The sequence below is a fragment of the Phoca vitulina genome, unplaced genomic scaffold (assembly GCF_004348235.1).
Source record: "Phoca vitulina isolate PV1807 unplaced genomic scaffold, GSC_HSeal_1.0 scaffold1, whole genome shotgun sequence".
Lineage (NCBI taxonomy): Eukaryota > Metazoa > Chordata > Mammalia > Carnivora > Phocidae > Phoca > Phoca vitulina.
This window is the reverse complement of record NW_022589704.1, coordinates 57,024,009-57,037,490: the sequence shown is the minus strand read 5'-3', so window position 1 is coordinate 57,037,490 and position 13,482 is coordinate 57,024,009. Positions and strand designations below refer to the sequence as shown.

Below are 13,482 nucleotides of genomic sequence, written 5' to 3'. Positions count from 1 at the left end.
GGAGGAGACAGTAAGAGACAGGTAAGCAGGGGTCCTATTCCAAAAGCCTTATATGCAAACTAGGGAATTTGGACTTAATCTTAATGGTGACGGGGACCCACTGGAGTAGTAGAAAAGTAAACTGTTAGACTAACCAAATTCTAAGAGGCAGGTTTCAATTTCCAATTATGGACTCTCACATATTAATAATAATCCAAAATAATAAAGGAAGAAAAAAGATAAATGAAAGCAAATGTTTAAACTGATTCAAGGTGGGGCACCTGGGTGGCCCAGTTGGTTGTGTCCAACTCCTGATTTCGGCTCAGGTCATGATCTCAGGGTCGTAGGATCAAGCCCCACATCAGGCTCTGCATTTAGCAGGGAGTCTGCTTGAGATTCTCCCTCTCCCTCTCCCTCTAAAAAACAACCTAGGCAATGCCCCCACTTCACATGACTCACTCCCTCACGTCCTTCAAGCCTCTGCTCAAAATCCATCTCAACTAAGAGGCCTTCCCTGACCAGGCTGCCACGTAGCTAGCCCCATCTCCTCACCCTGCTTTATACTTCTTCATAGCACTAGCCACCTGGCACACTATACATTTTTTTTCAAGATTTATTTATTTTAGAGTGAGAGGAAAAGAGAGAGAGAGTGCACATGCGTGAGCATGCAGGGGGGAGGGGCAGAGGCAGCGAGAAATAGAGAATCTCAAACAGACCCCATGCTGAGCATGGAGCCAATGCGGGGCTCCATTTCATGACCCTGAGATCATGACCTGAGCCGAAACCAAGAATGGGACACTTAACCAACTGTACCATCCAGGCATCCCACACAATACATTTTTTATTGTCTGTCTCCCTCAACTGCAAACATAAATTCTTTGAGGGCAGGAACTAAGACATATGTGGCACATTTTAGGTCCTCAATTCATTGAACAGATGAGTAAACAAATCACAAAAGAAGATGACCCATCCTAAGCCTCAGAGCTATCCTCAGAAAAGAATTAGGAAATAGTACACCTCTTGTTCCTGCTTCCTTCTCTCACTCTATGGTACTATCCATTCCTGCCCCTAATCCCAAATGCCCTGGGCTTTTACACTGTTCTTATTCTTAATACACCAGCCCCCTTCAGGTCCTTCTTAGTAGTGTCTCACACTCTACATAAAAACCACCACTTTCTTTTCTCTTACAGTGCAGCTCCCTCAGTCAAAATGCTTGCTCTGTCTACTTTAAGATCTTCGGTCCACAAATTAAAATCATTCTCTCTTGCTATATGAAGATAAGTATCTATATCTAGCATGTTATTACTCATAGGTAACATGCTAAGAATCCATGCTTTAATTGTAGTATAATGGTATTAAATTCATTCACTATGAAAGATCTGCAGGGGAAATACTTCAGTCAGGCAGATATTTACATATTGCTCAAATGGATACCTACACCACCTACCTACTGGGCTCAGGCCCTGATCTCGGGGACGTGAGTTCGAGCCCCACAGCAGGCTCTGTGCTCAGTCCAGAGTCAGCTTGGGTTTCTCTCTCCCTCTGTCCCTCCCCACCCCCCCACCAGCATGCACACGCTCAAGCACGTACTCTCTCGCTCTCTAATAAATAAACAGACCTTTAAAAAAAAAAAAGAGATTAGCAGCTTAAAGAAATAGCTGTTTTTGAAATGTCGGGTCTGTGGTCTTGAAAATCTATTCATGCAGAGATATGTTTCTTGGACTACATCTTTTCTTCTACTTGTTTTACACCATGAAATAGATAGGGTCCAATGAAATCCAAAGGTTAAAAAGTTAGAGTGGAAAGGGAAAGGACAACCTTCAGTGCAGCTAGAGGAAACACAATGAGGTGGCCCCCTGCCAGGCTACTAAGCAGCCAGCCACACCGGGGGGCCTGACTCATCTTCCCTTCTCCCACTAACTCAACTTGTCTGCATTAATTCTTTCCAAGAAGTGCTGACTTTTCTAAATTTAAAACAACTATTCAAAACAGGCTTGGGCATTTTTAAGCTATCAATTTTTTATTTTGTTTTTTGTTTCTTGGAGAATAAAAGGAAAAAAAAACTTTCTAAAAATGTGTAAGTTCTAAAAGGTTCCTCGATATAAAACCATTATTTTAAAAATAGTAATTTCTGGGGGCATATGGTTGGCTCAGTCGTTAAGCATCTGCCTTCGGCTCAGGTCATGGTCCCAGGGTCCTGGGATCGAGCCCCGCATCGGGCTCCCTGCTCTGCGGGAAGCCTGCTTCTCCCTCTCCCACTCCCCCTGCTTGTGTTCCCTCTCTCGCTGTGTATCTCTCTGTCAAATAAATAAGTAAAATCTTAAAAAACAAATAAATAAAAGCAAAGCTTATGGGAATCATTTTCTATGTAAGAATGACTTATGACTGGTAAGGTCAGGCTCAATGACTTGAGTTGGGTTTGCACAGAAAAGTTCAGTGACCTCATTTAGTTTATATAGTGCAGATAAATAATAAAGTTTTTTTAAAGGTGCTGTTACCGATACTTTATATAAGACTGAGAAAACATCAATTACCCATATCAAAGTATATTATTATTACTAGAGGGACTTCGAGAAAAGCTACACAAACCCTAGCCTGGCAAGGAAATCGCCATTATGGCCATTCAAGATGATAGTAAACTGCTAATTCTTAGGTTAATCCAATCTGATAAAAAATGTATAACTTCTACTAATGTCATTCCTTCAAAACTATTATTATCTGACATACAAAGCATGACCAAACAGTATTTTTCTGCCTATTTTTCTTATGATCGTTTTAGTCTAAAACACGTATTCTCAATGAAGGTAATAGTGCCTTCAAGGGAGCAAAAACTAGCTTATGGGGGTCAAAAAACTTACTTTTGTGCATAAAGCAGATATACACACAGTGTGTAAACAGAGAGACAGTATATCTCTGTTATTAAAGTTTCATGGAGAAAACAAGTAAGAAAAAATGCCTAGGGGCACCTGTGTGGCTCAGTTGGGTTAAGCTAAGTTTCTGACTTTGGCTCAGGTCTTGACCTGGGGATCCTCCCTGCTCATCAGGGAGTCTGCTGTCTCTCTCCCTCTCCCTCTGTTCCACCCCCACTCGTCCTCTCCGTGCGTGTGTGTGTGTGTGTGTGTGTATGTGTGTATGTGTGTGTGTGTGGTGTGTCTCTCTCTCAAATGAATTTTAAAAATCTTAAAAAAAAAAAAGAAAAAAATACCTAACAGTCTTCTTATGAAGGGTGATTTTTTAAAAGGTAGACAATTACAGATATAAAGAAATTGAAACTCTTATGACAAATGTGTCAAATTTTTATAATTATACATATCACTCTATCCTCAAAGATTAGGATGCTAATAGGATTGTTACTTGCAGGGACAGACGTCACTCAAAAGACTGCATCACCAATATTCCTTTTACACTGTACCCAGATGGTAACTATCAGAGTTACAGCAACTCTAATTCTTTTCTCTCTCTTACATAGTACTAAATCTCCACACATTAAAAGAAAAATTTTAAAGCTGAAATACTAAGTTTTTGATACCAGTAAGAGAATATGCACAAGTATTTAAATAAGGATGGTGACTTTAATGACAGCTGAAAAGATGAAACATTCTCAGAAAAGTAACTGGGCTCTCACTACTGGACCACCCTGCTGCTTAGGTAAGTCCCTCTCAGATTCTTTGATGAGCAACATCTGAAAAATAAAAATGTGAGCAGAGACTATTCAAGTAGAGTTTCCTATAAAATTGGCTTTTGGTCAAATAAATCATACTGAAAATGCAGTTGATTTGTCTTTTTAAAAACAAATTTTAGGGGCACCTGGCTGGCTCAGTCAGTAGAGCACGCAACTCACGTGATCTGGGGTTGTGAGTTCGAGCCCCGTGCTGGGTGCAGAGATTACTTTAAAAAAGAAAAACAAATTTTAATGCTAAGACAGTCATAGGAAATCAGAAAGTTTCCTAACTGCATCACAAAGAATGCACCATTACCATTTAACTGCTCCAAAGGATCTCTACAAAGATGCCCAAAGGCAGGTGCGTTGGGCAGCATAATGAAAAGGTTTCCATGGCAGTACCAGAGTCTGCGGAAAGAAGGTTAGAAATTACAGTGAAATCCTAGGTATTGGATCATAGATCAATGGCAGTGATGATGGTGACTGGTAAATGAAAGGAAAAAGGAAAAAAAAAGGGAGAGGGGGCCCTGCCAGAGCCGGTTCTACCCAGATAAAGAAGAGAGTTATTCAGAGTTCAGCCAGCCTAGCTGTAACGGAGTTCCCAATCTCAGTATTTGAGCTGTAAACCACAGGCCCATTTAGCTATAAATGACAGACATTCTTGCCAAAGGATAACCTGGCAGGATGCTTTTTCACCCAGCTCTGTCAAATAGGGCTTTATCGGTGTGGCCAGTCAGGGCGTTCTGCTAGGTACACCAGCTAAAACGTCCTAAATTAGATGACCTGAGACTTTCCTTCTAGCCCAGCAATTATTAGAGAACATGTGTTTCTCTGTCAAGGAAGTTCTAACAAATCCTATTGGAAATAAGTAGTTAGGGACATACACTATAGTTCTGGAATATAAGCTCTAAGAACACAGGGCCATGTCTCTTGCACACTGCTATAGATGTATGTTGAACAGATGAGCAAGGTGAGTGAGCAGAGTATGAATTACATTTGGATAATTTTTAGGATTTGAGGATTTAAAAATTATTTGTATTGATGCAGATGATTGAGAGGTGTATTCATCTGCAAGGTGGAAAAAAATGCTGGCCAAGTCCTGAACCTTCAAAAATGCGTATTTTCAACTCCCAAATGGGACTCTAAAATCAGGAAAAACTGGAGTCTAGTTCTTCTATCACAGATGAAACAGGAATTTGCCTTAAAAATATCTTTTTAAGCAGCAAAGGTGATTAATAGTGAAGATAAGAGATAAGACAGTTTTCACTCTTCAGCTTAATTTGACAAATATTTTGAGTTGCTACACCGTACTTAGGTGAAAAAAAGTTAAAAGTCTATCAATGTAAAATTGTATTGGGTAATTTTAGAGGCTCCTACTCTTTTTTTTTTATATTTTATTTATTTATTTGACAGAGAGAGAGAGAGCAAGAGAGGGGACACAAGCAGGGGGAGTGGGAGAGGGAGAAGCAGGCTTCTGGCTGAGCAGGGAGCCCGATGCGGGGCTCGATCCCAGGACCCTGAGATCATGACCTGAGCCGAAAGCAGACGCTTAACAACTGAGCCACCCCCAGGCGCTCCTCACTTTAAAATGAAGCTAACTTTCACTAACATCCTATAAAAAGAACATTCTTTACAATGATAAAAACAAAACCTGGATGGAAGCATAAAACATAAAGAAAAAAAACCGTAGGGGTGTCTGGATGGCTCCGTCAGTTGAGCACCCACCTCTTGATTGCGGCTCTGGTCACGATCTCAGCAGTTGTGAGATCGAGCCCCGAGTCAGGCTCCGCACTGTGCATGGAGCTTGCTTAGGATTGTCTCTCTGCCTCTATCTCCCCCTACCCACACTTGCGTCTCTCTTTCTAAATAAAATAAAAAAATAAAATTAAAATAAATTTAAAATAAACAAAAACCCTAGACTCTATTGCTGGCTGCTATGCACTGAACTGTGTCCTCCAATAAACTCTTATGTTGAAGCCCTAATCCCCAATGTGATGGTATCTGTGGAGATGAGGCCTTTGGGGGTAAATGAGGTTAGATGATGTCTTGAAGGGAAATGAGGTTAGATGATGAGATTAGTGCCCCTAGAAGAGACAAAGACCTTGCTTTCCCATCTCTCCACCATGGGAGGACACAGCAAAAAGATGGATGTCCACAATCCAGAAAGAGGGCCCTCATCAGGAAGTGAATCTGCTGGCTCGCTGGTCTTAGAATTCCAGCCTCCAAAACCTCAGGAAATAGATGTCTGTTGTGTAGGCCACTCAGTTTATGGTATTTCACTACAGGAGTCCAAACAGACTTAAGACACTAGCCTTACCGACTAACACACCCATGATACACAAGGTAGGGTCTCGGCAGTGGTTGCGTTGGGAAGGCTTTGGTAGAAACTCTACTGAGCTCTGACTCTGATGGCTATTTAGTGAGGTTTGTCCTATCCGCTCTTCACTACCGTCGCACAGAACCTTATTACCTCAGTGCTCCTCTGCTCTAAGTTGGCTATTAAGAGGAAATATAAAGGGATATGAGGTACTTCTGACTGACCTAGTTAAAAAGTAGTACAGCTGGGGCTCCTGAGTGGCTCAGTTGCTTAAGCATCTGACTCTTGATTTCAACTCAGGTCATGATCTCAGCATCATGAGCTGGAGCCCCATGTGGGGCTCCAAGCTCAGCAGAGACTCTGCTTGAGATGCTCTCTCCCTTTGGCCCTCTCCTGCCACCCTCCCCCCACCCCCGTGCATTCTCTCTCAAATAATAAATAAATAAATCTTAAAAAAAAAAAAAAAGTAGTTGACTCGAAAAACAGATTTGAACTGCATGGGTCTACTTATATGTGGATTTTTCTCGATAAAACCAGTACAGTACTTATAAATGTATTTCTCTTCCTTATGACTTTCTTAATACCATTTTCTTTTCACTAGCTTACTTTATTGTAAGAATACAGTATATAATACATATAACATAAAAAAACACATGGTAATCAACTGTTTATAGTAAGGCTTCTGATCAACAGCAGGCTATTAGTTAGGTTTTTGGGGAGTGAAAAGTTAAAACTCAGATTTTGGACTGCATGGCGGATCAGCACCCTTAATCCTCATGTTGTTGATGGGTATCTAAAATAAAATCCATTTCTTCTAACCATCGGGGACTGCTCTTAATAGATACAAAGGCCATTCTGAATTGGGCAAATTTGAGCAATCATATTTTTATCTTTAATACAATGGTTCTCAAATTTGAGGATGACAGAATCACAGGGGCGTCCCTTTATAATCCCCTTCTCCTAGAAGTGCAGATTCTGTGGGTCTAGGGGCATAGGAATCTACATTTTGAACAGACAGGCCTGAGGAGTGGTGGTCAAGCACAGCTACTGCTCTATCATTACTGAAAAATAGCCTCTGCACACAGGTGTACTTTCCTTTATAACAGGGAAATATTTTTAAAAACTGTAACCAAATTCGATTTTGTAAATTAAATTCTATTTTCCCACATGTTGACTTTAAAATGTTAAAGACACTTTATTCATTCTGAGGGGTGGGAGTGGTTTATCTTCTTCTAGAGGTCAAATCCGTGCCCTCCCTTTCCTCATCTCTACTTCAGTAGTTAAATATTTAATAATTTAGGAACCCTTTTGAAAGTATCTTATCCCTCACTCCGTTTCTCTCCAATTTATCTGTTTATTCACTGAGAATGTCAGCATTCGAACAGTGGCTGATTCGTAAACCTTACCTTTGAAAACAAACCTAGAAATACATACTCTCTCTTTAGAAAGGAAAATGAATTTAGTAAAAAATACATAAATAAAACCAGTTAAGGGGAAATTTACCTGTAGAGATATTACTGCTATGTATTAGCTACTACAGTATAAGAGAAATGCTTCTTCAAAAGAAAATACCAACCAAGTCTTCCACCATTTTTAACTTTTGTACAAAAAAAAAATCCACACTTAAGAAAAAATGCTCTACTAAATGATGCAGATTAGACACAAATTACTGAAAAACAGTGAGATTTTTATTTCTTTCAGAGAAAGAAGAAACATTTTTTTAAAGCACCTATGAAGAACCAACACCAAATAAGAAATGTCATTTCTAGTACTGTGGGTATTCTGGCAAAGTAAACATACCCCAGACTACAGACTGGCAAATTGTGTTCTAGGCTCAGTTTTGCCACAAAAGGGCCATGTGACCTTGGAAAATAGCCTCCCTGCATCTGAATTTGTAAAATAAGATGATTAAATAAATGTAACTCTTTGATTCCAGCAGATTAATTCACTCTAATTTATATGAAAAAGCATTTGTGGTATGTGATGCCTATAACTTGCTTGATCAAATGACACAATTAAAATGAACTGGAAACTTGATACTGTAACTTACCACGACCGTCGTTGTAGCTATCAATTTCATATCAGTACATACCATACTACTTTGAACATCCAAATTTTCACATACTGAGTTTTCTTAAAGGGAGGTACATGTGTACCATAGTCTGTTTGGGTAATAGGAAACAATTTGTCTTTTCAGCCCTTCTTCCCAACCCATTGGCATTATAGCCTCCAGGAAAACAAAAACAAAAAAAACAAAAAAACACCTTGAAGTCTTAACCACTGAAACAATAGTGTTGCAGTAATTACAACACAGAAATAACATTTCTTTCCTAAAATACTCAAAGTTATTCTCCGGAGATCACTTATCTTCCAGGAACCAACTTTCTTCTGTCTGCTCTCGTGTTTGTTAGAGCAAACATTTTCCATTGTAACAAATATTCAGTTCACCACTTATTCTTGTTTCCAACGAAATATACCGTCTCCAAAAAAATCCGCCCCAAAATCCAACAAGACTCAACACATGCATTTGGCAATTCCGGGGAGACTGGGATGCACAGACATCTTGTTCAAAATAAATAAACTTTCCAGGATCTTTATTTACTGACTTGAGAAACGTAGGTTTGGAAACAACCAGCTAACTTCGCTCCCAAGTTGGCATCTTAAAGAATCCTGCGTTTACAAAACACCCAGGACCTCACAGACTCCCTGCACAGAATTGGCCAGGGAGCACACGCCCATCGGCCCTGCCTGGAGAGGAAACAATGGGAGAGGCGCGAGGGAGCAAGCCCGGCGCCCGGGGCGCCCCAGCTCCCCGGCTCCGGCCCGCGCCCGACACCGCGCGCCGCGTCCCCTCCCCGGGCGCCCCGGGCCCCCGCCCCCGGGGCGCGGCCCACCTGCAGGGGCGCGGGCAAAGGGCTGTACTCACCAAACAGGGTCAGGGCCATTGTAACGGCGCTCGCCAACTGCTCGCCGCCGCCCGCCGGTACACGCGCTCCTCCCGGGAGAGCCAGAGATCACCGCATCGGCCCGAAGCGCTCACACCTCGGAGGCAGCGTGGAGTCGGAGGGGCGTGGTGGGGCGCGGGCGCGCGGGGAGGCTGCAGGCCGGGGCGCAGGGGGCCGCTGCAAGAAAAAGTTATTTATGCGTTATTGTCAGGCGCACCCGCACCGGGGGAGACCCGCTAGCCCTAGGCAAGCCGGCACTTGTCGCTGCCATCTGTGCACGACGCGGAGCGCGCACGCGGGCGGCGGTACCTGCGAGGCGGGAGGCTTGGCCGCGGCGCAATGGCAGGCGGAGAGGCGGCGCCGCAGTGGCGGCGGCGGCTGCGGTGGCGGCGGCGGCGGCGGGGAGAGGAGCAGCCTCGCGGGGCCCCCGGCGGGGCGCGCTCACTCCGCATCCCGCGGCCTCGCAGACGCCATCTTGCGATAGCGTCTCCCACTGGATCTGCCCCTGCGCCTCCTCGTGCCTCCCACTCGGGCGGCCGAACCCAGTGCGTTCCCATAGCAACGGGCGCGCGCGGGGGCCGGGGGCGCGCGCCCCTCCTGCGGCGGGCCGGGAGGAGCCGCCCCAGCCGCCCGGGAGGCGGCCTCCGGGAGCCCGGCGGGGGGCGGGGTTGGTGTGCGTTTTAGCTGAAATCCCTGGGATTTTTCTTGAATGGGATTTGAGGAGGCGCGGAGAGGAGAAAAACGGAGCTGTTACTCGAAAGAGGAAGAGTCACAGGAGGATGCTCCATGAATCCAAGTCCCCCAAGCAGGGTCATCCGGGGATCGGGTTCGTTTGAGGATAAATCTCCCGCCCGGCGCCCTCGGGGTTAACGGAGAGTCTGGAGCCGGTGACCTGAAGCTCCGGGAGTCGGGAAGGGAGCCTAGAGTCGAACAGAGACCCTGACTGTTGCCTTCCCTTCCACTCGGACTTGGGAGCCACTGGGAGTACTGATCAGATTGTCACATCTGAGGAATCAGGAGTCGTTTAGAAAGCATCAGGGATTACCTAAAAATAATTTGATACCAGGCCAATGCTTAAACCTAATTTTCTTCCTTTTGCTTTACACCTCTTTGATATCGTCTCAGGAAAAATTAACGTTTCGCACTGATTGGCACTTCTCCTATACCACAAAAGATTGTTCCCCTGAGCTTTTTGCATTTATCTGATAATCACTGGCAACATCCTTCTTTCTGTGATGTTCTCTGCTCGCCTCTGTCTTTGCCTTAATTAACGAAAAGCCATATAACTCCTTGAGATTATCAGCCGAAAGATGTTCTTGAAAATGTCGGTTATGATGTTTTTGTGTCGTTTTCATTTAGTGTATTCAAAAATTCAGTATTCTCTAGTTGCTATGTTTGTTCCCTCTGGGGAAAAAAAATTCCCCCTTTTTCTTCTTTCGCTTAGGGATTGGATACTGTTGCAGCATCTAATCATGTAGATTTTCTCTTTGGTTCTCATGTTTTCCCGCGTGCATCTTTCCTCTTACAGTTCCTCAGACTCCCTAATGTCATTTTCTGCTTCTCTCTAATTTTCAACTAATTCTTTTTAGATTATTATATAAATATCTTCTACTTAATGTATCTTGAGGATCAAATCGTTACAAAAATGAAAATTACCACTACCAATAGAACCAACAGTTAATTCATCATCATTTCACAACAGACTCCAACATCAGAAGAAAAAGAAAAGCCCGTTGGAAGGAGGAGCCAAGCCTTTTGTTTCATGTCAGTTAACTCAAGAAAAAAGAAATAGTAAAATAATTCAACATGAACAGGCAAATGTGTAAGATGCTGAATGCTTGAAATTTTCCAATGTACTAAAATGGTTCTCCTTTAGCTACTAATATCAAAATAAGTCTTGAAATCCCCACAATTTTAAATCTTTAATGAAAAGGATTCTTGATTTTGAATGGCCTTTCTGCTCATGAAAAATTAGAAACACACAGCTCATGAAGATAAATGAGATCCTCGAGAAGGCTTTGTGGGACAGATTTTACAACCATGTAAAGATTGCTGCTGATCTGCTATGCAGTCAGACAAATCCAAAACTAAAGACAGCATTTGCTGCCTCAACCAGTGATCTTCAACCTTTTTTGGAACTTAATTTCCCTTTAAGGCTCTGATAAAGATACTGTCCCTCTTCCTGGGAAATGCTTACATACATATATACACTCACCAAATTTCAGGGGGATTATGGCCTATTCAGGCACCCAGATATCCTTTGTAATCTCAGAAAGTTTTACATTTATAATTAAAATTTTTTACTTTTCACATGGAAGCATGGAATTTTGGAACAGGAAGGTACCAAACTCCCCTAATTTAAAGATAAGGAAATTGAGGGCCCAGTGGTCAAAAGATTTTCCCAAATGTGTACACCTTTTAGTGGCAGAACTAATAGGAAAATCTGAGGCATCTGGTGTTCTCCCTGACCACCTCCCCCACTCTCCATCCCCCACCAGTTTAGAGAATACATGGTTTGAATTTAAAAAGAAAAATCTGTTTAGTATTAGAAGCGGAGTGGCAAGGGGAGTATTTTGTCCTCAGTCATTTTGCATGTTTGGGTCTTCTTGCAGTTTGGGAAACTGAATTTTGTCTCAAAGGGTCTTTATTCACATGCTCTTCAACTTAGAACTATGTGTCCAATCAGGTTGAGAGAAAAAGTGCTTTTCTCTTCTCTTTGTGAAACTCTCTTTAGAGAGGTACCAGAGCATCAGTGTTTTGCTGGTACAGCTCAGTATGCTGGTAATTCTCGCTGGCCCCTGGGGGCTTATCCTGCGCAGCAGAGGGAAATTAACAATCCTGTGGTCAGACTCACACTCCCATTATACAGCCAAGCTTTGGTTATCAGACCAGTTTTGCACCCACTAGTTGTGGCTTCACACAGCTGAATCTTAGTGATAGATCCAACTTAGGCTCAGGTGGGGACATTCTTCCCTCCGTTTCTCCTTTCTATACAAGTCTGGGCACTCCCACACCCAAAACACACAGACACACAGGGGCACAGACACCTCTCCCAAGAGAGGTTTTTAGGATACTATTTGAAACAATACAGCTCAATGTTACTATGTTTCCCTTTTTAAACATCTAGCTTTCCACAAGTGATTCAACTGACTTCCTAATAGCAAAATGCTTTCTATACTTACTTGATCAAAGTGCTATGTCTTGAAACTAATATTAATTTTTATATTATTGTATTATCTAATGAGAAATAGAGAGTGCTGCTTTTCTCACCTAGCTGGAAATAAAGCAAATGCCTTTCAGCCACAGATTCAATGTAAGGAAGGGCGTTAACCACTTGGGGATGATTATTATGGGTGTTACCTTAGACTGTTTATTTAAAAAGGGTGAAGAATGAGTTGACTTTTAAAACATTTATGTTTTCATTCAAAGATTTAATTTTGTGCCTAACAAGAAACACCTAGAATGGCTGGATTTGTTTGCTCTGTTACTTCTTTGTTAGATTTTTAGATGAATGTTTTACTTTTTCTGGTTCTTCCTCATTTGTAAAATGAAGGGATGGGACTAAGTTATCTCTAAGGTCCTTTTTAGGTTTAGCTGTCATTCTGCAATATTTTAAAATATTTAAGTTAACTGGATTATGGATAAAACAAAAGATATTTTTATTTGAATATTCAATATATCATTTATGTATTCAGTATATTTAAGGTGCTGGTATATCTGGTAAGTCTGAGTCATAGGTTACATTTTCATAAAGACCTAGTAAAGTAAAGAAGTCATATTTTATTAAAATATCGATACTGTGATTTCATCTGCAGTATGTTACACTAATGTTATAATTATTATATTCTCTTCTCAGGTTTAACAGGATTAAAATTAAAAGTATGCACTGAACAATCTATGTCAAATTTACTAAAACAGTTTCTTATTTTTATGTAAGTTTTGTGGACTAAACAGAATTTAGGCAGCCCTTTAAAATTCTTTTCTACATTTTAAACTAATGACATATTGCAAATGTTTGGGGTTTTCTTTTTGTTACTCATTTAGCTTTGTTCCCACTGGTAAACATTGATTTGTTCCTCAGTTTTGAATGAAGCAGAAATTAATGAGGCGGTTTCTGCTTCACGATAACAAGTTGAAATTATAGCACTTTATCATGTCAACACAGCTTTAAACACTAGGAATACCAGTGCTATTAGCACTGTTCCCAAAATAGTGCCGAAGTTTGCTGTTGGAGAAAAACTCACAGAGCATATTTCTGCTAATGTGATAGAAACATTTCTTATTCCTCAGTCAGACTAAGGTTTAAATTATTTAAAATAATCACAATTATAACATTCTCTCTGTCCTATATTTATGCTACCAGGGTATTTATTGCCATAGCGTGAATGTGCTTAGAGTGGATTTGGTCTGTTTTTAATAATGTTTTCCTAATAATGTTTTCCTTAATGTTTTTAATAATGTTTTAGTAGTGTTTCCCCTAATCCGGATGAGTCCCCCACTTTTATCTTTCTGAAGATAAAGTAATCTTTATCTTTCTGAATTAATATCTTACCTAATATTTGCATGGCATTTCATGACTG

The 13,482-nt window shown here is 41.5% G+C and overlaps 1 protein-coding gene across 1 annotated transcript in view; it reads right to left on the bottom strand.

Annotated features, from left to right (window-relative positions):
- The window catches only part of CHN1 (chimerin 1), a 192,658-nt gene extending 183,741 nt beyond the window's left edge, over nucleotides 1–8,917 (bottom strand). The window contains exon 1 of the mRNA XM_032407733.1: nucleotides 8,884–8,917. Coding sequence (XP_032263624.1) covers nucleotides 8,884–8,902 — 19 coding nt within the window. The 5' untranslated portion in view covers nucleotides 8,903–8,917. The remainder of the gene's footprint in view (nucleotides 1–8,883) is intronic.
- Nucleotides 8,918–13,482: the final 4,565 nt, after the last annotated feature.